The sequence below is a fragment of the Orcinus orca genome, chromosome 15, assembly GCF_937001465.1.
Source record: "Orcinus orca chromosome 15, mOrcOrc1.1, whole genome shotgun sequence".
Taxonomy (NCBI): Eukaryota; Metazoa; Chordata; class Mammalia; order Artiodactyla; family Delphinidae; genus Orcinus; species Orcinus orca.
Window position 1 is genome coordinate 64,782,671 of NC_064573.1, and position 27,060 is coordinate 64,809,730.

The 27,060-nt window shown below is 63.6% G+C and overlaps 2 protein-coding genes across 5 annotated transcripts in view; one reads left to right on the top strand and one right to left on the bottom strand.

The window, feature by feature from the left end:
• The window catches only part of RSPH14 (radial spoke head 14 homolog), a 61,949-nt gene that overhangs the window by 9,855 nt on the left and 25,034 nt on the right, over positions 1 to 27,060 (top strand). The gene's annotated exons all lie outside the window — the stretch shown is intronic.
• The window catches only part of GNAZ (G protein subunit alpha z), a 42,469-nt gene continuing 16,590 nt past the window's right edge, over positions 1,182 to 27,060 (bottom strand). For both annotated transcript variants that reach the window (XM_004276062.3, XM_033439702.2), the window contains 2 exons: positions 23,633 to 24,783; positions 1,182 to 2,861 (listed from right to left, as the gene is read on the bottom strand). In XM_004276062.3, coding sequence (XP_004276110.1) covers positions 2,517 to 2,861; positions 23,633 to 24,355 — 1,068 coding nt within the window. In that variant the 5' untranslated portion in view covers positions 24,356 to 24,783 and the 3' untranslated portion in view covers positions 1,182 to 2,516. The remainder of the gene's footprint in view (positions 2,862 to 23,632; positions 24,784 to 27,060) is intronic.

The window sequence follows — 27,060 nt, forward strand, 5'->3', positions numbered from 1 at the left end:
TCCTGTCAGCAGAGGGATCAGCTGGTGAGAGGAAGAACTGGAGCAGATAAAGACTGTGGGGGATGCGGCGAGGGGACCACTGTCCCAGGGAAGCCTCCTCCCCTCCTTGAACACATCTGGGCAGGAGGCAGAATCCTTCCATTTCCCTCTCACTGTGTATTTTTAGTTAAAGATGCTCACGCTGAGATTACTGCTCTTTTCACAGTTGGCATTAAAGTGCAAAATAAGTCTCAAAGATCTTAAGTCACAGGTTATTTCTTATACAAAAGCCCCTTGGGTTTTCGCCGTTTGGTGATGTGGGAAGGCGTGAAGGGGACCCCCACGTGGGCTCAGGGGTGGGGGGAACAAGAGCCAGGTCCGTGTGTCTGAGTGCTGTGTACCTGCACACGTGTGTGTCTGTCTGTATCCCTCCCTTGGGGCTTCATGTCCGGTCCTGGGTTTGAGGAGGCGACATGGGGTAGCTCTGTGCCCCCGTGGGCTCCTGCCCTGGCCGTCCAGGTGCAGAGCTGGGCGAGGACCCAGGTCTTGGACCCAGGTGTTGGGAGGCACCGGCCCCCTCTGCTCCTCCCCGGGGAGGATGGCTCCGCTGCTCCCTGACCTTGACCTTGGGCATCTTGCCTCATCTGTAAAATGGGTCACCACTGACACCCGCCGCAGGGATGAGTGTGGAATAAGATAGTCTGCAAGGAGCCCGGTGCAGTGTGAACAAACTTCCTTGACTAGTGTTTTCCATCCCTTGGCCCCCTAACCACACTGGCGAGTCAGCCAACGGTGGGCCGGCGGGGCCCCTCCTCCAAACACCCTGCAGGCTCGCCGTTCATGCCGGGGGCTGTCAGCACCCTCCAGGCCCACTGGGCATCTCCTCCGCTCTGTGGGGATGATTCTGACCCTAGTGGAGGTGTCTTTAGGGTGGGGGGGAGTCCAGGTGATGGTGCAGCCTGGGCTGGTACCATCATTACCCCCAAACCTCAGCCCCTTGGGACACACAGGCCTGGCAGGTCTCCCTCTTTTGCAGCGTCTTTCTACTCTTGGGGTTGTTTGTCCTTGACATTCATTTCAAAATGGTTTTTCCTAAACATGTGGAGGGAGCGGGGAGAGAAAAAGGAACCTCAGCACGGACGGTGTCCCCGCCACCCTCCTGCATGCCGTCCACGCACACAGCACTCGGGACGAGGCTCGGCTCATTCAGGATATTTTATTTTCGTAAAGTAGACAATCTCGGACTTTCGTGCGATCGCCAGCTCCTCTTTCCCTCTCGACATCCCTTAAAGTCCTGGGCTGTGACTCCTCACACCAACCTCGGGCTCAGGGTACCAAAGGCCGAGAGGAGGTTTGGCAAGGGCTCTGGCGGCGCCTTCGTGTTTGCACACGGCCCTCAGCCAAGGTAATCCACGTGGCGGTGGCGGTGGCAGTGCCCCGGGCCCTGGGCAGGAAGGGCCTCCCTCAGGCTGCGAGGCGGCCGAGCCTTCACAGGAGTCGAGGCTGCCCTCTGGCCTCCCTTTCCTCCACTTGCAGAAAAGCCACAGGTAATTTACTCTTTAAATACCAAGACATTTAGCTATTGTTCGTTCGCTCCTGGGTGAAGGACCTTCTTTAAATACATCACATTTATTTTCTGAAAGAAAAACGAAGCGGAAACCGCACCAGTAACAAGAGGACGCTGCACGGGCTTATGTACAACTCGGTGCCGAGGCTGCTGCCAGGCGCAGAGGGACAGACTTGTCCAGGTAACAATTTTACACTCAGCAAAGCCAGACACAAAAAGGACCACCCGAAAAAAAAAATAGGTTTTGAAAATCTGCATTTAAAAAAGAATACTCAACTGCATTGGAAATTTTCTGTATTTCTGCGAAACACCACGAGATTTGGCCAAAAAAAAAAAAAGAAAAGAAAAAGGATGTCAGAGGAGAAAAACCAGGTTTCGGTTTATAAAACGTCCGACTCGTAGAAGAAAAGCTGGCGCCCAGCTCGCCTGGTCTGAGACAAGTTGCGCCACGCGTGTCACCATGTGGAGTTTTGCTGCATATTCTGAAGCGGTTTAAAAAGAGCTGTGAGTGGCCGGAGGGCTGGTCAGTGCTGTCGCAGGCCTGGTGCCCGGTCCCAGCGCGCACGTGGGGCGGCGTGGCCCCTGCTCTGGGTCTCCTCCCAGGGAGCCGGCCGCCCCTCCCTGTGGTCCCTCGGACCCCCATGCAGAGTGGGGCCACGTCGGGAAGGCAGGGTTATGTGGCAGGAGGGGCTCGGGGTGGACTTGGTGACAGCTCCTCAAGTCTTCACAGGACCTCAGCTACGCGGGGAGCCTGCTGTCTGCAGAGCGTGCGCGTGTGTGTGTGCGTGTGTGCGCAAGTGTGTCTACTTACCTAGCGATCTATCCGTACATATTCATGTTTGCGGAAACGTGGGGACCGAGGAGGCGGGGCGGGGGACACGCTCCGGGCCCCCGTTTTCTGCCCCCGTGCTGGTCACCAGCGCGGGTCGGGGTGTGATGCCCCAGTCTCGCCACAGCCGACGCTGGCTCCTCAGCAGAGGCCGATGTACTTGAGGTTGTTCTGGATGATGACGTCGGTCACGGCGTCAAACACGAACTGGATGTTACTGGTGTCGGTGGCACAGGTGAAGTGGGAGTAGATCTCCTTGGTCTCCTTGTTGCGGTTCAGGTCCTCGAACTGCCGCTGGATGTAGACGGCGGCCTCCTCGTAGGTGTTCTGGCCGCTGTACTCAGGGAAGCACACGGTGAGTGGGATGCGCCGGATCTTCTGCGCCAGCAGGTCCTTCTTGTTGAGGAAGAGGATGAGGGAGGTGCTGACGAACCAGTTGTTGTTGCAGATGGAGTCAAAGAGGCGCAGGCTCTCCGCCATCCGGCTCTGGGGGGGGGAGGGGGGCGGTCAGCACGGCCTGGCCCTGCTAGGCCCAAGAGCACCCTCCCCGCCAGGCCCCAGCTGGCCCTGTGCTCTCCGACTCCGCCGGCCCCCTCTGGCCCCCGTGGTCGCTGACAGCACGTGGCTTCGGGGCTGCCGACTGGGGCCCCGCGCCTGCACGGGCAAGCCCCGCCTCCCACGGGGGCACTGTCGCCGCATCCCGCGCAGGCAGCACGTGGGCAGCCTCCCCGGCAGTCAGCTCCGCCTGCTGGGGTTTGGCTGGCCCCGTGCCTCCATCCTGCCAGGCAGGGCATCAGTCCTCACTGGAGTCCGCGAGGCGGAGGCCTGTGTTCACGAAAGCAAGGGTGCAGGGCAGAGCTGGGCAGGCCTGGCCCCTGCCGGCGGTGTGCTCACTCAAGGCCACGTGGAGGATCCCGTGGCCGCCCCGCCCCCACCAACACAGAGGACGCGAGGACGGCGGCCAGGAGGCACCGTGACCACAGAGCATGGCCCTGGCCCTCTCTACCTCCCCTTGAGGACCGTGACCCTGCCGTGGAGCCTCTGGGTTTTCAAGGAACCCAGGGCCCTCGTCTGACTCCCACGCACAACTGACCGTCCTACTTCTAAAGGGACTCCTGCTGCTGGTGAAAGCTGCCCAGTGTTTGAAAGTAAAATGAATGAGATGAGCGTCCCAAGTGTGGGGCCGGTATAGATCGGAGGTATCGGATTTAAGGACTTTTCTGACGATGTGGTAACAACAGGGAAGCTGCAGCTGGTGCTGATGGGTGGACACAGGCACCGGTCTGCTCCACCCTCACACCTTCCTATCCCCATTCTGCAGATAAAGAAACTGAGGCCTGGAGAGGCAGGAAATGTGCTCTAAGTCCCACGGCCAGGAGCTCTAGGCTTGCTGCTCCTCCGAGGTGGACGGGCAGTGCTGCTGGCCCCAGGGTGGCAGTGCCCGGGGGAGGCCCCACGAAGCCCTGCTCTCCCACAGAACCTTCTCTCAGATACATGGTCTGACAGCATCAGTGCTGAGAAGGAACCACCGCCCCCACCACAACGTAGACATTGCCTCAAGGTCCTGCACTCCACCGGGGAGGGCCCGTTTCCGAAACCCACCCTGTGCCTTCTTTAGAACAAGCTCAGGAATAACAGACGCCCTGAAAGTGAGCAGCCTCAGGTCTTGGGTGTGTGCGGGGTGGGGTAAGCCCTCTGCAGACAGAAACAGGATGCAGGACCCCCAGGTGTGCCTGGAGGAGCGGACGACGTGCCACACGCAGTTAAGTGGTGGTCCAGGAATGTTACATTCTACTGGGTAGTAATTAGCGCTAACGGATTCCCGGAAGCTGCGTGGTAGGGACCAGCAGAGCTGTCGTATCTCATGGGAATGACGTCATAATCAGACGCTGTGCTTCTGACCCCAGATTTCACATCAGATAAATAATAGATGTGGCCATTAGCATGTATTCATTAATCCACTGAGCAGACGCTTGCTGAGCAGGCTCTGAGGGCCGCCAGCAGGTCCCAGATCTCGTGCCGGTGACGGGGCCCCAGAGACGAGAGGCCAGTGGCCAGGCCAGGCCAAGCCCTGGGTGTGGAGTGGCGTTCAAGGATGGGTGGTCCAGGCAGGGGTGCTGGGATGAGCATCTGCACAGGGCCTGGGCCTGCCTCCATGTACCCTGCTAGGTCACTGGGGGTGAGAGCCAGGTGCCTCCCGCATCCAGGCCAGCTGCTCCTGCTGAAACAGTGCACGTGTGCCGAGAGGGGTCGGTCCTCCAGGGCATGTGTGCGTGGGAAGAGCTCAGCTGCCATGTCCTGCGTGGAGCAGGCCCCAGGGCCCCGACAGGCTGCGTCTGCCTTTCCTGCTCAGCGCACCCCAGGCTGACTTCAGACCCCAGGGGCCGGCCCCTCTACCCCACAGACGTCCCTCCGAGCCTCGCCAGGCAACAGAGGGCAGAGGAGGCCGGCAGGACGGGCACTGCTGTGCGGCCTGAGCAGGACAGACAGACGCCCCTCGTGTCCGGCCCTTGCCCACACCTGGGGCTCCTCTTGCTCTCCAGGCAGGTGGGGCTCGGGTTTCCCTGTTCCCTCCCTCTCCCTTGGGACAAACCGTGGGGACCCACACGGGCCATCCTTTAGGCGGGCAGCGCTCAGGGAGCCCGTGGGAGGCACTGACTGGCCGGGCTGGACAAACACAGGAGCCTGGGAGCTCCACCTGCTCTCCCCCAAAGCCGCTGCGTGAGCACGGTGAAGCGGGCACTGTGTCCCGGGACCCACCACACAGAGGTCCCTCAGCCAGGAGAGGAGCCGTCCCAGAAGGCACTAGGCGGGCAGGGGGAGCTGGAGCCCCTTGGTGCTACCCACTGCTGTGCAGGCTCCTGGCGCCAGAGCAGGAGCCCGAGCATGGGCGCGCGGGCCGAGCAGCATGCTGACACCTGAGTCACAGATCACTGAGAAAGGAACGTGCTGTTTTGAGCTGTAACTCTGGAAACCGTGAGAAGCACGCACAACAGTGTGCGTACGGGAGGAAGGCGCAATGGGCAGGGCCTCCCCCAGGGCCCCCTCCCCGTTTGGCTCGCCCTCCGTGGCCTCCTCCACGACTCCTCTTCCCAGCCCCGCACCCCGGCGCCCCTCCTGCCGCACACGTCTGGGGTGCTCTGGCACCAGGATGGAACCCCAGTCCCTCGGTCTGCGTTCAGGGCCTCCCTGGTCCTGAGGGTGTGCTCAGCCTGGGGGCCAGCTGTGGCCCCGTTCTCCCCGACGCCTCCCTGGCACCCGGTTCTGACTCTACCCACTTGGTGCTGTGGGTCACAGGGTTGGGCCCCGTCCTCGTGTGGTCCACTGGGCCCTGGGGTGAAGGTAGCTGGGGCAGCTTTGGAGTCACCGGACTCTGCCCCTCATGCCTTGCCTTGCCATGACTTCCACCAGCCTGATGCAGACATCCTCTCGCTGCAAGCCGGGGAGGCCACCCACCTCACACAGGGGATGGGGCCCTGGACAGGCGACTCCCAGGGCTGGGTGAGGACCCCGTGTCTGCACCAACCCCAGCGCTCCCCCAGCAGGAGGCCCTCCACGCCCTCAGCTCTGCAGCTGCTCCTCCCAGGAGAAAATACCCCACGACTGCCTGCCTGCGATGCCACCCAGGGCTCTGGTGCCCACCCAGCTCTCTCCAGGAGCTGCTCACAGCGAGAAACATCGTGTACAGAGATGACACAGAGCAGACGATTCCCGTCAGAGGCCTGGGCAGCGGTGGCGATCCCATGCTCGGGAAGGGGCAGGAACCAGTGATTTGTAACAGCACACGTCAGACCCTGGGAGGCAGCCGGACAGTCCCCAGGGTGGTGCACAAGTCATTTCTCAGCCATTTGCAGAGAAAGCTCCCGCTTGGACACGTCCGAATACACTCAACCTCACCGAACAGACTGGACTTTCCCCAGGGGCTGCAGCTGGTGACCCCCCTCTGAGGGGCTTCCAGCTTGCTGCTCGGAGACTGGAATCTTTGCTAAGTGCCGAGCTCAGTGGTGGAGGCCTTTACCCTGAGCACAACCGCCACGTGACAGCACCCGTGGTGGCCTGGACCAGACCGGCTCCTGGAACATCCTGAGGAGGCCGGGGCTGGGGAGCGAAGGGGAGCCTCGGCCCTGGTCCCCCATGAAGGCTCCCCTGAGTCACGAAAGGGCAGGTGTCCCTGTTATGGGTACAGATTTGCGGCCTGGGGTTCGCTCTCACCACCAGGGCTCGCTGAACCTTGGACAAGTCCTTTCTCCTCTCCCGGCCTCAGTGTCCTCATCTGTAAAATGGGGACGATCACGGCACCCAGCACCAGGACTGCTGCAGGAGCAACACAGTGTTGGTTTGAGAGGAACCAGGTTTGCTGGGCCTCGGCCTGTGGCTGCCTTCCCAGCAGACAGTCTGCATGCCACTCACTGCCGGCACCCTGGCACTGGGGTGACCTCATCTCCTCTTGTCCAAGAGCTGCCCCCCTCCCCACCGGCACAGAGCCTCTGTGGGAGGTGGGATGGAGAGGGAGGGGGCTGGACTCTGCAGACCCGGCTCAGCTGCCATCCTGAGCCCCAGGGCCACCAGCACCTCCCTCCAGGCTGCTGGCTCCCAGCTCTGCCTGGTTGCTCTGCTCTGGGGGCCCCATAACTGCTCAGCCTGGAGACCCAACGGCTGCCCAGAACCTGTGACACCCACTCAGCCCCTCGCTCACTGCTGCAGGGGCACAGGACAGCACCGATTGCCAGGCGAGCACCCATTTCCTTGATTTAATAGGCCAAGAGGGCTGCCTTTGGCTTCCTCGCGGGCTGGCTGGCGGGCACTGGCCCCAAATGTGGACGCCCAAGTCCAGCCCTGCACTCTACAAAAGGGGAGCATGGGTTCCCCAACAGGCAAGGGAGCCACCCAAACGCTGACTGCTCGGCTCGCCCTGAGCACAGCAGAGGCTCCAGTCCCAGACCTCATAAAGTGCTGGTGATGTCAAGGTTTCAGCCCTTCCCAGAACCGGCCCAAACCCCAGGGCCCGGGAGACCCGGAAACCCTAGCCCGCCAGCACGCCAGCAACCTTCACCGCTAGGCCCGCACCCCCCGCCCCTCCTCAGCCTCCGTGGGCAGAGGCGCTCCAGGCGCCCTGCTGGGTGTGAGGAGGACGGAGGAGAGGTGAGCTCGTGGAGTGGCCAACGAGGGCCAGAGCCCCTGCTCTGCCAGCCGCCAGCTCCTGTTTGTCTGAGCCTCAGTTTCCTCACCCGTACAGCGCGGTCTGTTAGGGATCCTGCTCCCGAGGCTGGGGGCTAAAACGTGACGCTTCTGGAAAGCTGAGTCTCCACACCAGGCACCCGTGACCAGAGCGGCCGTCACGGCATGACTCAGAGATAAAAGGGGAGGTGGCCTGGAACAGGGGCCCTGTGAGGCTAGGATGAGGCAACGGGAAGCCAGCCACGGCCAAGGCCTGGGGCCGCAGCGGGCAGCCGGCGGGGGAAGAGGATGCAGCGGGGCTGGGCCGTGGCGCTGGCTCGGCTGCTTGGGGCTCAGAGCCCAGGGAGGCTCTGTCCCGCCCTGGGACTCAGCTTGCTCGTCCCTAACACGAGTTCTCAGTTCCGTTTCGGCCTGGGAAGCCCAGGTCCGCCTGTTGCAGGAGCGTGTGGAGTGTTTGTTCTTGAGAACTGTGAATTTACCTTTAAACGCTGGAAGCAGAGCTGGGAGGCCGGGCTGAGGACATGAATGAGCTCCATTCACCACGACGGTGCCAGCCCTGAGGCTCAGCCTCCAGGCCCCACCCGGGCAACGGTGCCAGGCTCCACGGGCGCCGAGGGTGGGACCGGGCAGCGAGGCCTCCTGGCAGCACCCTGGCTGCATGGGCCAAGGGGGAGGGTCCAGCCGGGGCTGGGTATCGAGCTGGCACCTTCACAAGGTAACAGCCAAGCCTCTGCTCCCTCTGTGGTGGTGTGGCTCGAGGGGTGCGGAGGCGCGGCTGACCCAGCGAGCGGCACGTCCCAGACGGAAGTCTGGGGTCGTCCTCTGTGCGGTGCTGACTGCCCTCCCCGCCTCCACTGCCCGGGAGGCAGGTGAGGCCCGGAGCCCTGTGCTCTGGGCCTGGTGGGTGGGAGGAGCCCCCGAGACCTCCCTGGCCCACGCTGAGCCCTGCCGGGGGAGCCGGGCTTGGACATCCCCAGCCTTCTCCAGCGGGGAGAGGGCGAGTGGGCCCTCCCGTCACACCCAGGTCCCGAGGTCCGGGCAGGTGCACAGGGGTGGGGGTGGTGGGGCCTGTGTTAGATGCACCTGCAACTGTGGAAAGGTGTGAAGACAGGATTGCACCTCCAGAGTAAAACCCCTCCGAGGACGGCACTGGTTGCTCAGGGAAATAGCTTATTCTTTGTCACCAAAGAAGTGGGGGGCTGGTCGTTGTGGGTGAGAGAGGGGTGTCTTTATCTTCATGCAAAGCTGCAGAGAAGTCTAGTGTGGCCTGGGGGTGCTCAGGGGGCCCTGCTGTGAGATGCCTTGGGCTCTGCGGGGAAGAGGCCGGGCCCAGCCCTCAGGCTGCCCAGTGGCTCGAAGCCCTGAGCTCCCCCACTCGTCCACCGAGGGTCCTTATCCTTCCGGAGCTTATTTCCCTTTTGGGGCTCCAGCTTGTCTCGGGTCGTGGGGGTGGCTCAGGGGAGCAAGGCCCTGGCTTGCGTCTGCCCTTAGGCTGCGGGGTGCAGGCAGGAGGGCTCCCTGGGAACAGGGTGGGGTGGCAAGAAGCAGAGCAACAGCCCCAGACTGAGCTGGAGGCCTCGGGCAGCGAGGCAGCATGGCCGCGCTGTCCTGGCAGAAGCCCAGTGCAGAGCCGGTGCAGGAGATGACTCAGACCTCCTCTCACGCCCGCAGGGATGGGAATGGGACGCTCGGGCCTCCCCAGGCAGCCCTGGCTCCCCACTGTCACCAGAACCTGTGTTTCTCCACACACACACCCCCCCACCCCCAGTATCGCGTCCCTCATTGGAAGTGTTTGCAGGAGGGCAGGGCCTGTGTGCTTGACTCACCCAGGCCTGGATGGAGTCACTACAGCCCTGTGCAGACAAGAGAGCAGATGTGGTGGTGGTCCAGCGCCCACAGGGAGATGCAGGCGAGAAGGCCTCAGAGCTGCCCTCTGCGCTGGCCAGCGCAGGAGTGGGGCAGCCCCTCGGGCCCTTCCTAACACTGAGAGTCTGTGACAGCAGCTGCTCCCCTCCCTTGGTTGAGCTTATACTCAGACATTCAGCATGCAGTTTCCATGGCAACTGGGGAGGAAGCCTCCACCCTCGGGCCTCGTACAGCAGCACAGCAACACAGACCGAAGGCAGGAGACGCTCCATCTTTGAGCTGGGCCAGGTGTCCCTCTCCACAGGGGCACACAGGCCCAGCCCTGGCTGGCTGGCCAGACCACACTGTCCATCACTGTCTACTTCTTGAGAGTGGGGGAGGGCCTCCGGGTGTTGAGGGTATCTCACTCTCCCTGGCGGGCAGGGCAGTGGGCAGGGCAGAGGGGAGGTCCTTCTGGTACCGGCTCCTGCCTGCAGTGCCCTGGGTGGGTGGCACTCCCAGTGGGAGGGGCGGGGGTGGGATTGTTACCGAAGGATGGTGCCTCGCCCTCGACAGCTGCCCCTGGAGGCTCTGGGCCTTGCTCCTCCTCTGCGCGGAGGCTGCTGTGATGTGCAGAGGTCCAGCTCTCTGCTCCTCTCAGAGCAGTGGCTGTGAGGGCTTCTCCCCACATCCCCGTTTATGGATGTGGAAATGGGGGCTGTGAGGGCCAGCCTGGCCTGCCCAGGCCCCTCTGCCCCAAAGAGAGCTTCTGATGGCCACAGCCACCCCTTGGTCCTTGCCATCCCCATCTGGCTCCTGGCCTCAGGCAACGGGGAGGTGCCTGGGGACAGAGCTGGATGACCGGGGTCAAGTCCAGACCAACCTGGTTAGCGCTCCTCACTTCCTCCTCCCACAAGCCTAAGTGCCGGCCGCGCCAGAATGGAGAACTGATTAATGAGGCTAATGGATCGATGAGCCCCTGACTGTCCCCGGGGCTCATCTGCACGGGCGGCACAGAGTGGGTGGTGCCGCAGCCTGTGTGGGGGCAACAGGGCGAGCTGGGGGTGCTGCCGCCCACCCCCTGCTCTCTCTGGGGTGGGCAGCATTCCCCCTCGGCTGCCCAGGGTCAGTGCACCCATTCCTCAAGTCTGGGCCCTCGAGCCCACGGAGCCACACTGCCCCTGCACCCTGTGGGTCCTCGGGACACCCAGGCCAAGATCGACTGGCACGGCCCTGCCGCACAGGCAGCTCACTCCCCGTGCCCCTCCCGCCGCCGCCTTCCCCTCCACCAGGCACAGACACGGCGCTTCTCGGCACCCCGTCCCCCTTCCAGTCCCTCAGCATGTTCCTACCCCACCCTCTCATGTCCCTGGGACCTCAGAGGCCTCCCAGTGCAGGCCCTGATCCCCTACTCTGACCCCTGGCACCAGACGCCCACTCAACCAGCCCCACCCCCCATCTTCTGTCTGACCCCCTTTCTCCCTGGCTCACTTCAGCTTTAGGGCTCCCTGGGTGATGTGAGCGGGTCAGGCTGAAAGGAGTGGGGGCCTGAGCGAGGAGCCCTGAGGCAGCCCCACCCCAAGCCCCCATGGCTGCCTCGGCTGGCCTTGGACTTGACCTCACCCAAGAGTCTCAGGTCCTGCCGACCAGGAGACGGCAGTTATTCTGGGCTGTCGGGAAGTGAGTCACGGTAGAAACGTGGTCGACAGGCAGTGACAGGAAGCTGGAGGCCCAGCATCCCTACCGCCGACACCGGCATCCAAGATCCAAGCCCGGCCTCTCCCGGCACCTTTCCCTGGACGTCAAGCAGTCACCCTCGGAAGCACAGAGAGAAGCAAGGGGCAATCCTGGCTTAAGAGAACTGAGGCCCTAGGAGCGGACACACGTGCACTGACCACCCAGTGCCAAGCCAGCAAGCTGGGGCAGGTGGCATGGAGGGAGGGCACTGTCTGGCTGCCTCTGCCAGGGAGGCAGTACCCACGAGTGGACACAACCCCCCGACAGAGGCCAGGGTCCCGGAGTCGGGCCATGGGCTCTACCTGCAACTGTCCAGTTTACAGCACCTCCAGCCACACCTGGAATCTCCTTCCCACCTCTCCCTGCCTCTGCTCCGTGTCTCTGCAACCTGGGGTCACTTCGCTGCCCTGTGCATAGCCCTCCAGCAGCTCCCATCCCAGCGGGGTGACCCGGCACCTTCTGCCTGGCCCCAACTCATCCCCGCGTGGGGCCTTCACCAGGCTGTCCTCCCCTGGGTCCCGGCGGAGGGGTGGGCTCTCAAGGGCATCCCTGAGCCTCCCTGAAGTAGCCAGTCACCAGCTGGAACCCTTCTGTTGATTTGCTGTGGCTTTGAGCACCGCCACCCGGTCTGCGGGGGCTGCTCTCTCCAGCGCCCGGCAGGGTGAGTGGTCTGCTGGCCGCGGGGCCACGGCAGGCAGGGCTGGATGGTGCGGGATGTAGGTGGTCGGTAAGGCGGCCGTGTGCAGGGGTTACAGTGAGAGGACGCCGGCGCCGCGTGTCCTGCCTGTCCAGGTAGTCGGACCCGGCCACTGAGGAGGGGCCCGCCTGCGCCCCCAGCCTCCCCTCCTCCCAACCAGGACCCTGACACTTGGCAGCGCAGGGCCTCCCCCGCTCCCCGCAGCAGGCTCCGTGCCGTCCTGGCCCTTCGCCGGCAGTGGCCTGTGTCCCTTCTCGCCTCAGCGCCATCGTGGAGCAAAACGAGGGGAAAAAGGGTTTACAGGCAGGTGCCCTTCTGGCTTTAAAACCATCAGGAACCCCCTGACCTGCTGGGGATGAAGGCTCGGGGTTCATCTTCCTCCTCCAAACTCCGGGGTTTGTGCGGCGACCCCAGGACCGACTCCACTGTGTGTCCCCGTCGGTGCCCCAGCTCCTGCCGCCCTGACCCCTGGCCTCCGCGCCACCTGCAGACGAGCAGCCCGAGGGGCCGCGGAAGTTGCGGCCAGAGTGTGGGGATTAGCGAGCAGCACAGAGGAATTAGTGCTTGGGGCGGTGCACCTCGCGCCCCACAGTCCTGGTGCTCACAGCCCTTGGCCCCCCTCCCCAGGCACGAGAAGGGGGCTCAGCAAAGGACCACCGCCTCTCACCTCCCAGGGGCTGGCTTGCCGCAGCCCAGGTGGGGGCAGGAGGAGGCTCAGCCCTGCAGGCCTTGGGCCAGTGACAGATGGGGCTTCACTGGGGTGCGAGTGTGTTCCGACGGGTCCAGAGGTCAGAGGCACCGTTTGTCTGTCCGCTGGCCCCCATCGAGTGACAGCTGTGACGCTCGTAGTAACAGCGCCGGCCAGGCCTGCCACTTCAAACAGTAGGGCTGTTTAAACAAGATAAAGGCTGCGGAGAAGCTGTGCTCGGGCCCTAATGGCCTGAAACCCATCCTGAACCTGCCAGAAACAGCGGAAGCTCAGCCTCGGGCCACCTCGCCTGACGCCACCTGTCCCCGCCCCAAGCTCAGCACCCACCTTCTCCAGGCAGCCTGTTTGCTGGTCCCCAGTCTCCCAAAGTATACGGCTCAGAGGGGGCTAGGGTGACCCAGAGTAGTAGCAAGTGTGGCAGCCCGCCTGGGGGGCTTAGAGGTTTGTGTGCAGGGTCCGTGACAGCACCTGAGGCCCAGCCTCTTTCCCCTGCCCTTGTCCTCCCACCCGGACACCTGCCCCCGGAGAGGAAGGACCGCGCCCTGGGCCCCACCGTTCCCCCATGGTGCCCGGCACGGGGCTGGGACCGGGGTGCCTCGGGACGAGTGTGCTCCACCGAGCGCCCCCCTTCCACTGACACAGCCGTGCTGTCCTCGGCGTGCTGCGAGTTCTCAGGAGCCAGACAGCCCAGATGGACCACAGGTGGACACATGATGACCCTGGGGCCACACAAGCAGGTCACTGCCCCACCCCAGCACCAAAACACACTCATGCCCTGGCTGGGGACTTTGCCCGCCTGACCGAGCTGTCCCCTGGGAGTCTGTGTGGCCAGCCAGCCCCTGCACCCCAAACACACATCATTCTTCTGCTCTCTGTTCTCACTGAGCCTCAGAAGCAATGACCGACAGGATCTCAGAGCCAGAAAGGACCATTCCTGATCCCACAGGCGTCCAGTAGAGCCCCGGGCAGGTGGGACGAGGGCAGTGGGCATCTCGTAACTTTGGATGGTGGGGGGGGGGACTGAGTTAGAATTGACTCCCAGATTCCCAAAGCCACACTTGGAGCACTTGCTCTGCAAGGGCTGGAGCTCCTGTGTCCTGCTCCCAGCTCCCCATGTCATGCCCAGGCCCAGGGAGGAAGGCTGGCAGCCTAGGATGAGGTCCGGGCTCTGGGTCCCACCTGCTCTCACCTCATCCGCCCACCTCCCCCCACCTCCAACCGCTCCCGCTCCCAGGGAGCATGCCTCTTCTAAAGCCCCAGTCCTTCCAGTCCTTTTCAGCTTCAGCTGAAATGAGAACTGTTTTCTATTTGTTTTTGTGTTAAATCTTGCTGGAGTGATCCAAGCCCCCCTGCTGTCAGTCACTGACGGGAAATTAGCAAACAGCATGATGCAAGTGCGAGCAGGCCTGGCCTGGCTTGCAGACCATCACTGCCACCACGGGAGGCAATGGCAGTGCAAACAGCCCTCCTGGGACCAGACCGAGGACCCCCTGGGCCCCAACACCCTTGCCTAACACTGTTCAGCAAGAGGGAGCTTCTGCACCCCTGGGCACAGCCCTAGGCCACCCCTCCTGGAGGAAAGGCTGGAGAGCCATGGGCAGCAGGTGGCCAGTTCCTGCAGGGACACGAGAAGCTGGGGACAGGGCGGGGGGGGGTGGGTAGACATCTCAGTGGGGAACCTCTGCTTGTGGCCAATCAAGATGGATTTCAGAAATGCTCATCCTTAGGAAGTAATATTTGGGCCACTGCTGCCCGTTATAACCCTGGCTGCTCCATCAGCAGGGGCTCGGGGCTGGGCAAGGGCAGTCTTCCGGGGTCTCAGCTTCATTGAGAAACTGATCAAAGTGACAGAGCCTCTCTCAGGAAGGATGCCTACACGTGCTGGTGCAGCCGTACAATCGGGACGCGGTTTAGGGAATTCCGCAGGACCCTGGGAACACTGCTCCTACCTGTGGGGCACCTGGCGCTTTATCCTGCCCCAGATGTTGTCAGTGTGGCTGACATACCCCACACCCTGCTAGGTACTCGGTGGCTGACAGCGTTCTCCCGGTGCTCGCCCTGGCCAGCACGGTCCAAGCCTCTCAGCCCCCTTTGCAGGTGAAGCAGGGGGATGAAGAAGCTGGGTGGGGCCCTGCTTCTGGTTCCCAAGCCCTTGTCTTCGCGTCACTGCCTCTTGAGTGGGTCCTCGAAACCTCACCCCCCCCCCCCAGCTGTGACCACCCGTATCACTCCCAGGGCTGGGCCAGCCCATCCCCCCAGACTGGCAGTACGGCAGGAGATACCGGGCCACGGGGTCACAGCAGCTGTGCCTGGGGACAGAGCACTGGGCAGGAGCAGGAACAAGGTTCAGGGGAAGGGCGTGCCAGAGGCCGGCTGGTCAGCAGCTCATGGCTGTGGTCTCACTGAATCCAGGCTGGAGTCACACGCAGTGTCTCCATCCATGTCCTCCACAACCATTGGGGACAGTAGGTTTCCCACCCCCATGGGCTCCCTGCTGTCCAGAAGAGACCTCCTGCCCTCCCTGGGCCCCACACCACTGCAGCAGGGGCTGGGATGCCCCGGGAGGAACATGTGCTGTGTCAGGGCTGGTGGTGCCCAATGCCAGGTCCCCTGGTCAGCTGTGCTACAAAAGGCCAGCCTGCTAGGTCTGGGCATCAGAGGAGAGCGTGGTGACAGTTCTGCCCAGCGCCTCCTCTGTCCTGGTTCAGTGTGGTCTCTGGCCTTGGTGATGCCACATCCTGATGCCCCAGGCTGTGCTGGGGGTGGGACTTGGCACCGGGACCTCGCCCAGGTGGCCCAGCTCTCCATGGCCCCCCAAAACCCCTCGGTACTGAGAGGCACTTGCAGCCTGGCCCTGGGAGGCCTGAGCAGGAATGGGGAGTGGGGGGCTGGGTGGTTGTCTCTTGTGAGAAGAACAGGAAATGGCAGGAGGGCACTGTGTTCCCTGCAGGCCTGTGCGATTCCCACAGCCTTCCCAGCCACCAAACCAGGCAGGGTGGCCCAGGCCACAGGGGAGGCCACGGGGCTGACCAGGGTCTAAGCTCCACTGCTGGGCATCCCCCTCCATCGGAGCGCCAGCCCCAGAGTCCCAGGCCCTGCAGGCACCAAGCACAGGCGCCTGGCAGATGTCAGAACTGCATCCTGTCCTTGAGCCATGGATCTGTCGTCTGGCTTTGCAGACAAGGGAGCCACAACTGGACCAGCTTGTCCAGCTGAGGACGCACAGGACTGGGGCTGCATGTGGCTGGCCCCCTCTCGCCTCCTGAGGTCCTGTCTTTGGGCAGATGAGGCTGAAAGAGGAGCCGAGGGGGCGTCCCTGGAGCCGGCAGTCAGTAAACAAAGGGCCGGGGTGGGAAGCCGCGCAAGAACTACAGGTTGCCCCAGTCAGCTGTTCCAGACTGTTCTTTCCCCAGCGGCTGGTAGTTGGCTACAGAGCTGGTTTCCTGGAGCCTGAGACACAGGCCCAGAGGCTATGGCTTCTGGGGAACACGGAGCTGTGCCATGTGGCTTGGAGGCTCTGGGCCTCCTCAGCCAGGATGCCGTCAGCCTTCCCAGGGTCACCGAAGGCCCGAAAAGGTGTGTGGGGCTGTGGCCTGGGGCTGGCCTCAGCACAAACCTCAGGACATGAGGCCCAGGGCCTCTGGGTGACTGTGGTTTTATTCATGAAATTAGAGCAAATACATGAGCTGAGGAGACACCAACTAGGGGTGATGAAGACAGGGTCAGGGTGAGCTGTGGCCCAGGTTCCCGGGCCAGCCTGAGTTGGGTCTCTGGATCTGAGGACATGTGTCCAGTGGGGAGCCACGTGCAGGGAACAGGGCCACCTTCTGCTCTATCCGGGGGGCCCCCCTCAGATGACCATGCTCCCTTCCCCTAGCGGACTGTATTCAGATCTACCAAAATACGAGACTGTCAGAGCCAGAGGGGCCTGCGGGGGGGCGGGGGCAGTCCCCGAGTTCTGTTAGCACAGAAGCCTTTCTCGGTGTTGTTCAGGCCAGTTGTCTGTGCTGGTTACCGAGGGTCCCCCCATGGTCTCAGCCAACTCCCTGGAGCCTGTTCTTGCTACGTGGAGAAGTTGTTTTTCAGTTCTCAGATTATAGAAATCCCTTAAAACAATAATAATCTGCGTCTTAAAAACCCCTCTGGGTTCTGACGTGTGCGTAAGGAGTGGGGCTAATGCGCTCAGGAAATTAACTAACCCGCGGGCCTGGGCGCTGAGTGGGATGCGGGCTGGGGAGGTCCCTCTGCCCTGAAGCTCCTGGTAAGTGCGGGATACAGATGTTCCGCGGGGTGCAGGGACATTGAGAAGAGCAGATCACCTGGCAGAGAGGATGTGCGCAGACATGGGAGCTGCAGAGGCTCCGATGAGCCCTGGCAGCAACGTCTACCCCAGGCTGTGCTGGGAGTGGGGCTTGGCACCCGGGGCCTCGCCCAGCTGGCCCAGCTCTCCATGGCCCCCCCAAACCCCTCAGTCCTGCCTCTGTGGGCCGCCCCCACAGGCCCCACGACGCAGGCTGGACGTGCAAGGTCGAGCCCAGATTACCATCCCCACCTTCATCCCAATCTGTCCAGGCCCTGCTCCCTTCTCCCCTGCAAGGCGGTCTCTAGGGCAGGAGGCCCCCTGGGGTTCTCTGGACCCAGAGAGCTGCTGCACTGGGGTGCCTCGGGGCCAGCCACAGCCAGCATGGGGCCAGCGGATGTGGGTACTGGGGGAGCCACTCTAGCCTCCAGGGGTTGCTCAATGCGGTCCCCAAGTGACCTCAGGGGAGGAAGGGCCACAGTCGCCTCTGTCCCTCACTGCTTCCTGAACAAGCCCCACGGGGCCTGTCCTCAGGCAGGGACCCGGGAGGCCCGGCTGGAGCAGATTCGCACGTGAGTCCAACATGCTGACAGAGACATGGCAGAACCAGCCGGCTCCAGGCTGCTCCCCTGTGCAGAGGCTTGATTCTCGTGAATCTGCCCAGGGAGAGCATGAAGCCATCTGGCAGATGACCATTCGCAAGCAGGACGAACGTGAACAGAAAAGACAGGTGTGGTCATAGGGCCAGAGCAGGGAGGCGCTGAGGGGTCACAGAGGAGGCTGACAGCTCTTTAAAAGGATGCAGCCAGTGAACACTGTCATTCACCGATGAACGAGCCTGACGGGCAGGCCCTTCCAGCCCGGGCTCGGGGGTCACCGGCTGCAGGAGGCTGGTGAACGTTAACATCTGGCTGGGGTGGGGGCCGGCTGTAGAGGCTGCCAACTTCCATGGTGTCATTACTCTCACCTGGCTGATTTTAAGCTACCAACATTATGTCAAACAGCTCACAAACTTCTTAAAAACGGAAAATTTGGCACTTGTGAGCTGGTGCTGGCCAGCCACTGCCCTCCAGTGCATGGGTGTGCTGTGCAGGTGGGGGCCAGCGCTGCCCACAGAGTGCCAATGGCGCCCCCCTCCTCCCTCCCAGGGCTGGTCCGCGACCTGGCAAGAGGCTGACCCCAACCCGCCTATGGGGGAAGGATCGCAGCCTCAGATCTGAGGGACACGTGGACACCCCCATGCAGATTCCACCAGGGCATGTGGCAAAGGCTGTCGTGTGGGAGAGGTGGAGCGTGGACGGGGCGGGGGGGCACGTCCCACCTGCTCCACTGTGTCCAGTGACAGCCTGTGCCTGGGGTGGGGGGGGCGCTCTAGTGACGTGGCAGGAGGTGGCCACCATGGAGGGGCGGGCACACAAGGATCCCAGGGTGAGGAATGGGGCTGGAAGGAGGCCACACTGAGTGGCAGGTGGCCTGGCTGTCCTTCTGTCCTTCTGTCTGGCTGACCTCTGATGGAGGACCTATTCTGGGCACGAGCTGAGCACAAAGGGAGCAGGAAGCAGGAGCCCTTGGGAATGCCCAGTGTGACAGGGCAGGGAGAACGGAGGAAGTTGCCATAGAGAGGGGCCTCGTGCTCGGCTGCCCTGGGAGCAGGGGAGGGCCAGCTGCGGCTGCTGCCTCTCCACCTACCCTCCCCCTCGCCCACGCGAGGCTCAGGGCCCACAGAGGGGAGGACCACATGGCCTCAGCCCCCTTAGGGCTGAGACAAGGGCCAGGCAGTGGAGCGAGGAACCCGGCTAGTGCCAGGGCCGGAGGAGCCCGCACAGAGGTGGGTACTGTTCACAAGCGCCGGCAGCGGCTCCGGGCCACCAACGATCCGGCTGTGAGTGCACACCTGGCCCCCTCGAGCCGCCACATGTCTCCAACACTTGGGAGGGGTAACAGGCCACAGAGAAAAAGGGCTGGGCTGAGCCTGGAGGGGGACGCCAGCGGGGGGAGCGCTCGGGGCCAGCTGAGCCCTGTGCTCGCTGCACCCGGTGTGAGAGGCACCGTAGTGGCCCTGCCGGGGGCCTGGCCCTCTAGCTGCCTTTGCCTCCTGGCTCTGGTCCAGGAGGCCTCTGCTGTCCCAGGGGCAGCGTGGTTTGCAGAGGTCAAAGGTGCACGTGGCCCTGGCACATCACGAGACCAGAAGGAGCTGCTGGGGAGACCAGTGCCTGGTGGGGGAGGCTGGTGGCCTCTGGCGGGTCAATGGCACGCTTCTCTGGCTCTGTCCCAAGTCCCCACGGCACGGTTCCTGGAACTATGTCCTCCACCGGGTCGGGAGCAGGAGGCAGAGTGGGGACCTGCTCTGCTGGAGCTCCCTGTGGTCCCGCCACTGAAGGGGTGGGGGCTGCTGGGCCAGTGCCAACCCTGATGGCCACTCAAGTCCCCCGAATCCTGCTCACTGCCCCCACCCTGGGACCCATGATGAGTGATATCTGGGCCTCAGTGTCCTCATCTGCAAAGCTGGCTGGTCAAGGGCACTAAAGGGTACGTCAGGTCCCTTCCTAATCTAAGCCGGGTATCATCCACCTCTCGCATCTCCCACTTGTAACCACGTCCTTTGCACAAATGCCACCCCCTCTGTCACCAGCAGGTGACGGTCAGTTTTGCCGCAGACCCAGGCAGCACCATTTTGTGACACAGTGCCGTTCCTCGTTACCACTGAAACATGCTCCCTTTTTGGGCTGAATGGCAAAGCACACTACCTGTAGGACAGCCTGGAGCAGCCCCCCTCCTCGGGCACACTGCACACACACGTTAAGGCCTGCGGCTGCACCCAGCAGGTGCACGGCAGGTATACAACAGGCGCACGGCAGGTATACAACAGGCGCACGGCAGGCCTGCTGACAGCTTCACCAGGAAAGGGCAGCGAGCGAGCCGCTGAGGGTGCTCCCGTGAGAACACTGACACCTCACAGCTGCCTCGTCCTCCCCTTCTGAAGGACCCCCCCCACCATGCAGAGGCCATGGGTCCATCAGCAGGTGCGCTGGGCTGAGGCTGGGTGGCAGGTTGACAGCAGGGTGCTGGGGTCCCGCCTGCCAGGTACTAAAGGGGGGGAGCTTCAGGGGCTGCCATGTGGGGTGGGCGCCCAGGCGGGCCATGGCTGAGTTCCTCATCTTTCTTTACCCTGGGAAGAGGCCACGAGCCAGGCGGAGAAGGAAGTGGCTCCCCAAAGGGCGGGTGGGGCAGGGCAGCCTGCCTTGGCCCCAGGCAGCAGGTGTGGCTCGGGGAGGGCCCATGGCTGCGTGAGCTCGGACTGTGACCTGTCCTCCCACCTGTGATGGGGACCCTGGGCATGGCTGCCGCCCCACAGGACCCACCAGGTGACGCGTGACTGGGCTGTGCTCTGGCCTCCTGTGCTGCCTGGACAGCCCCGCATGGGGACAGTGAAGGCCCCCTGGTGTCTGCAGGACTGCAAGGGGGGACGGGCCCTAGGCAGGCCAAGGACCCATTAAATCCTCCTGGGACGAGGGCCCGGAATCGTCACCAAGGCTGAGCACAGCTCCTGGGATCTGCTGGTTGCCATGGTCCACAGACGCCTGGAATCTGCCCCCTGCCCAGGGGCTGCCCTGCACGTGCCGCAGCCCTCCATGCCCTCTGCGCCCAGGGGTCTTGACGTCACCCTTGGGAACGCGCTGACGCGTCACCCTTGGGAACACACTTGACCAGCGGGCAAGTGGAGGTGGGGCAGGGACTCCTCTACCAGGTGCAGGGAGTGGCGGGGGTGGGGTGGGAGGAAGCCGCAGGCGCTGAGTGGGGAGGAGCTCCGAGGAGCCGTGTCCAGAGCCTGGCACCAGGCCCTGGGAGCCTCTGGTTTCTCCTGGCCGCCTGGCCTCTGCCAGGGCCCTTGGAAAGGAGAAGGCAGGGTGGCAGCCCAGTCCCAGCCCCTCCGCAGTGCTCGCCTCCCCCAAGCACGGAGAGGCGGGCTGGGCTCTCCCCAGGTGGCAGTCAGACCACCTCGTGCGCCGGCGGCGGTAGGACTCATGGTTGCTATTGTCTCTGCTCGGCAGAGTTTGTTCTTCATCGAGACATTGCTGGTAGAGCATGAAAGGTCAGAACCACTTGGAATCCAGTGAATTTCCAGTCTTGCTTGAGTTTCTCATCAAGAATCTCCTTTTCTGGTGAACAACCACCTCCCCAGGCCTGCCGAGTCCAGGTGGTGGGCAGGCAGGGGGCGTGGGCCTGGCCGCTGGCCTCTCCCCTCAGGAAATACTGTGACGGCCCCAGAGCCTAGCTGCTTTCAGGAGGAGGATGTACGGGCCTCACAGAGAAACCTCCGCGGGGGCCGCCTGTCCACCCAGTCATCGACGTGACCCAGCCAGGCGGCTACTTGCTCGCACACAACGGGGCCACCGTAACGAGCAACGGTGATGGAGGGGTGTGCGGGCACCGGGCGGGGGTGACGCCTGACATAAGACCTGGAGGACAGGGCAAGCGGGCAAGGGACGAGGGGCAGGGGACAGGGTGGCCACGTGCTAAAGGCTGGAGAGCTCGGAGCACGTGGGAGTGAGCCGAGCCTGCGAGGCCAGAGCAGAGAGAAGGGCTGTGGGCCGCGGGGACAGTGGGCGGAGCTGGGAGGGCCTCAGGCAGAAGCCCTGGCCTGGGGCTCATCTTTGAGGACACTTGGGCCACTTGGGCCACCAACCCGTCACAGGCTCTGAGCAGGAAGGGCAGCCACATGCCTCCATGAAACACGGGACCCACGCAGGGACCAGGCTCCCTGCCCCCATGACCCGGCACACCTGTGGGCGCAGACACGGCGGGCAGGACATGCCAGCAGACAGTCTGGGAGCCCGCCCAGCACCGAGGGAATTCACCACGCCCGTCCTGGAGATGACAGATGTGGCCCCCAGAGGCCTCCGAGCACAGGCCACCACCAGCCTCAGGACACAGCCGAAAACAGGCAGGCACCCGGAGAGCGAGACGGCTGGAGCCCAGGTGGCTGCAGACCTGCCCAGGCACCCCGCTTCGCCTCAGGGCCTGGTCAGCCCCAAGCCCTCTGCCCATGGTGATGCCTCATCGAGCAGCCTGACCTCGCTCCTCCGCTGCCCAGACCACACGTGGCCCTCAAGTGGGGGCGGGCGGAAGAGGGACAAGACTCTGGGGGACAGTGTTGGGAGCAAGACGGGCTGGCCCACAGGGAGCTGCAGACTGTCCAGGCCGATGCTACTGGGACACGGCTCTGCCTCCTGTCTCCGTGGCCTCCTACAGCTGCTCCCCCTTCTCCACCAGGCTGGGCCTCCGTGCAAACCTGAAGAGTGTCGCATACCCTTCTCTATTCGGAAAGCCAGTCAGGTGCCCAGCACAGTGGCCACCACCTGCAGCCGCCCGCAGAGTTCCTGGGGCTGCAGCCCAAAATTAGGACTCCCTGCTGAACCCAACGAATAAAGCCGTCACCTGCCTAAAAAGACCGGGTGTCCCTTCCTTGCATCGCCCCGTCGCCTGGTCCCCTCATTTCCCAGCATGAAGGATCCCCCTCAAGAACATCATTACCCCTTCCCCTAGGTCCGCCAGCTTGCCACCTCCCCGAGCCCCTGGCACCCAGCCCAACACCACTTACAGCTCCTTTGCAGGCTCCCTGTTTGCCCCCATGCCCCCCCACCCTCAGGATCAAAGACCTCTTAAGGGCAGATGCCAGGTCTTTGCTCGGTGCCTGCCTGGCACAGACCCTCTGCTGTGGGGCGGCCCCAGCCACACCCATCCCTATCCGTCTGAGCGGCCTCCACCACCACCGCTCCTGGGTGCCCCGGGAGACTGCAGCACCCGTGCCTGGGCCTCCTGCCTCGGTTGGGGCTGCAGTGCACTGCCCACCCTCTTCTTGCCAGGGGCCTGGCTCCCACCTGCCAGCAGCTCCCCGCAAGCCTCCACTGGCTCAGCACCAGGTCCAGGTTGTCCCTCAGCACCTCTTGCACTGCACCCACCTCTGGGGTCTCCCTGCCACGTGACTCTGAGCTCCCAGCCCACAAGGTGGTTCTCAGCCTGGGAAGAGGGCCTGAAGGAATTACCACCCCTACCTGACCCCTGGGGATTAAACCTCAGAAAAGGTTCTTAACCCTGTGGCTGACAGACTCTCAGGACCCAGACAGGGTTGCGGCGCCGAGGTTCCTGGGATGGAGCATGGTGCCCAGCTGGTGGGAGCTGCTGCATTTACTGAACTGCCACACGGACCAACAACCGGATGCCCGGCCTGTGCCGTGTCCTGTAGGGCAGCCAGACTCTCTCTTGCCTCCAGGGTCACTCCCTGTGCACCTGGCCGCACTCAACCTCACCTGCGGTGAAGCCCCTCGTGGTGCCAGCTTCCCCTCCCCCCACCCCCAGGTGGCCAACATGCTCTGGGAGCCGAGGAGCAGGCCCTGCTCAGCAGAGAGCTGGCCCTCTGCACCCCGAGAGCATCAGGCATGGGGTGTGTGGTCTGCTCGCAGCACCTAGGTGAGGCCACCTGGGCCTGTGAGCACGAGGGCAGTGCTGTGTGCAGCCAGTGAGGGTGGCATAGCACAGAGGGTATCCCTGCCCGGTGGAACCCAGGGTGGGGTTACAGTGGAGTTGGGGGCCCCCCAGCTGGGGCGGCCACCGAGAGCTGCCCTCCAGGCAGACGTCCTGACAGCAGGCGCTACCCTGAGGTCCTCGCTGGAGCCGCCCTGGCCCCCCTTGGACAGCAGCCACTCCCCTCCCGCCCTGGACACAGCCAGGATCCCGCCGGCTCCCACGTGGCAGCAACGAGCAGAAGAAGAGCCCAGTCACTCACTCACCGTCTGGTTGTCCTCGTAGAGCTTCAGGTCGTAGCCACTAAGCTCCACGCAGAAGATGATGGCGGTGACGCCCTCGAAGCAGTGGATCCACTTTTTGCGCTCTGACCTCTGCCCGCCCACGTCCACCATCTTGAAGGTGAGCTCCTTGAAGGTGAACTTGTTCTCCACGATGCCCGTGGTCATGTCCCGGGAGCGCAGGATGTCCTCCACGGTGGGCACATAGTCGGGCGCGGCGATGCGCTCCAGGTCGTTCAGGTAGTAGGCCGCGTTGTCCTCCAGGTGGTACTCGCTGGAGCGGCCGAAGCAGGCCTGCGCCCCGGGGTCAGCCCACAGCCGCCGCATGACACCCAGCAGCTCAGGTGTGATCTCGCCCTTGCTCTCGGCGGGGCCCGTCAGCGCGAACAGCTGCACGGCGTCGTAGGCGCGGTCGGGGTTGTGGAAGTCGATCTTGAGCGCGGCCAGGGCGCGGATGATGCGGGTCAGCGAGTCGATGGCGTTGTAGATGATGAGCGGCTTGTACTCCTTGCAGGCCTCCAGGTTGAAGCCGCCGCTGTGGATGATCTTCATCTGCTTCACGATGGTGCTCTTGCCCGAGTTGCTGGTGCCCAGAAGGAGCAGCTTGATCTCGCGGCGCTGCCGCTGGCTCTCCGAACGCAGGTGGCGGTCAATTCGCCGGGACCGCCGTGCTGCCTCTTTCTCCTCTGAGCTTTGCCGACATCCCATGGTCCGGCAGCGGCGGGCCCAGACGTGGAGCACGGGATGGGGCGCCTCTCCCGGTGGCCACCGAGCGGGGGAGCTGAGACTCGAGGCAGGTGCGCCCAGTGGATGGGAGCCGGTGCCCTGGAGCGCTCAGCGTGGGTGGGGGGGCGAGGCCATGCCCCACTGCAGCCCTTGCCCTGGCGCCTCCTCTCCAGCTGGCATGGCTCTTGCGCTGTGGGAGGCGGCTGAGCCCTCACTCAGGGACACTCCACCTCCCAGGGCCACCGCGGGGCCAGATGCGCCGCAGTCATTCCCTGTCCTCCTGACGGTGGGAAGCCGTCTGGTCGCTGGTTGCTGGGGTGATGCTGCCGAGTGTGGCTGGAGGGCTGGCTGCCAGTAAGGATGTCACGGGCTCTCCCTGTGGTCCCCCTGCCTTGGGCATCCGCCTTCACCTGCCAACAAGGGAACAGCATGAGCCTCCTCCCACCGCAGGCTGGGTGGGCAGGGAAGCCCTGGATGGCGGGAAGCGGCCTGGGGAATGATGAATCAGAGCCCCCGCCGCCCCCCCAGTGGAGCTCAAACCCCAGCAAAACATGCCTGACCGCCACCCTGCACCCCTCCCGCCGGCCAGCTGGCTTGAAGCTGGCGCTCAAGGAAAGAGTGCCCACAGCTAGGCCAGGACCAGGCCTGAGGGTCTTCAGAGGGGAGAGAGCACAGCGCCCCGCCACTCTGCCCTGCCCACCTGGACCCGGCGACCTCACCCTCGCCGAGCCTCAGATCTCTGTCTGGTGGTGGTTAGGACTCCATGTGGTGGTTCCGGACCCTCTCCTGCAGCTGCTGGCGCTGCACCCACATGTTTACCATGGGGTCCCAGACCAGGGTAACTGGGTGCTACCGACTCTTACCACCTCCCGGGAGTGGGGTCACTCCTGCTCTCTCCAGGGCAGGGGCTCTCAAATGGGCAGGGCGGTGGCCAGGTGTGGGCGGCAGGACAGGCCAGAGAGTAACGCAAGGCCATCGGGAAACAGCAAGTCCAGGGCAAGGCAGGGGCGGCCCAGAGGCTACCTGGTCCCAGGCCAAGCCTTTCAGGTCCCCTGCCCCCGCTGGTCAATAAGGAGCAGCTGTGCTCACACCTGGTGCAGGGCCTCAGCACCAGCTCTCTGCCAGCCCCCTGTTGACCCGGGAAGTCTGGTCTGCATGCTCCTCCCAGGGCTCCCCCGACCACCTGCAGCAGCTGGGCTGGGTCCTTCCCACCAGGGCATCCCCAAAGCTCAGCCTCTGCCCCTTCCTGGGAGCCCAGGACGGCACCCCTCTCACCCCATCCACACAGCCTCTGTCCCTGCCTGGCTGCCTGCCCCCTGCAGCACCCCCATCTTGCCATGGTCAGCATCCACCCCCTAATGCCCCCGTTCTCCTCACAGCAGGCCCTGGGTGGGAAGGACCCCGAGTCTTGTGCATGTCCCCCTACCTGCCCGTCACTCTCCCAGCCGCCTCCATGCCTGCCAGTCCCCGCCATCCTGCCCTGGAGCTGACCCCGAGCCCGTTCTCTCTCTGGGCTCCCCCTGCCGCTCGGGGGGACCCTGATGCACCCCACTGCTCTCAGGGTGGTGAGTGTCAGCCCAGCTGTGTGGCCGGGCCCATGATCCCCGTCTCAGAGCCTGTCCCTCACTGATCACAGCACACCCAGAGCTGGTCCCCAAGAGGTAAAGTGGCCGGCACAGAGCCTGGTACCCAGCCAGTGCTCCCCCCACCCCCATCCCCATCACCTGTGAGCGCCCCCCATTATGCCGCCTGGGCCTCCACCCCGTCCTGCCCCGCCCTCCGCGGCAGCACTTGGGCCCGGCACACAGCAGGTGCCCGGTCGGCAAGGGGGGAGGGGTTCAGCCTTGGGGCGCTGAGTGTCTCCTGCTTCGCCACAGCCCCACAGCCCAAGGTGGGGGATGTACCAGGAGACGTCTCTGCTGAGAGCAGCAACTAAACGGCTGGTCATTCAGCACAGCCCCAGCAAGGATGGCGATCACGCTTAGAACAGAAGCCCCGAGATGACCCCCCTCCGGGAACGGGGTGGGTGCTCTCGAGCGAGTGTCGTAGGACGATGCATATAGGACACAGGCAGCACACGCACCCACAGGCATGTGCCCCCCAACACACACATGCGTGCATGTACTGTGTGAGCAGAGGTCTGCGAAGTTATTTTCCAAGCAGCAATGAGCTCTATGTTGTGAAATTACAAGGGATTTGTGCATTTTACCATGTTTCCTATACTTCCCTCATGAACTGTGTCATAAGAAAGGTTTACAGACAAGAGTCCTGCCAGGGACTTGCCCTGGACCATAAGTATGTGCGACAGGGACCCAGTGGTTGCTCCCTGGTCCCTGCTGATGACCCGGCCCTGCCCTCAGCCGGCAGCCCCGGACATCTGGCTCCAGCCCAGCGTCTGCCCAGGGCCCCCAGTGCCCAGCCTCCTGAAGGCGATGCTGGCTACACTGGGGGAACTGCATGTTGACATTTCCGTTTTTCTCAATTTTGTGTCTTAAAGTCTCAGGTACAGGCAGGCCCCAAGTGGCCAATTCTCCCTCAGCTGATCAGCGACAGGGACAAAGGTCACCCAGGAGAGCAGGTCCCTCCCGTTGTCTGGGGCCCCCAGAGACAAGCAGGCCCCCAGGCGCTGGGTCTCCCTGTGGTGACCCGTCTCTCGGAACATAGTTTAACCCGGGCAGGTGACACGG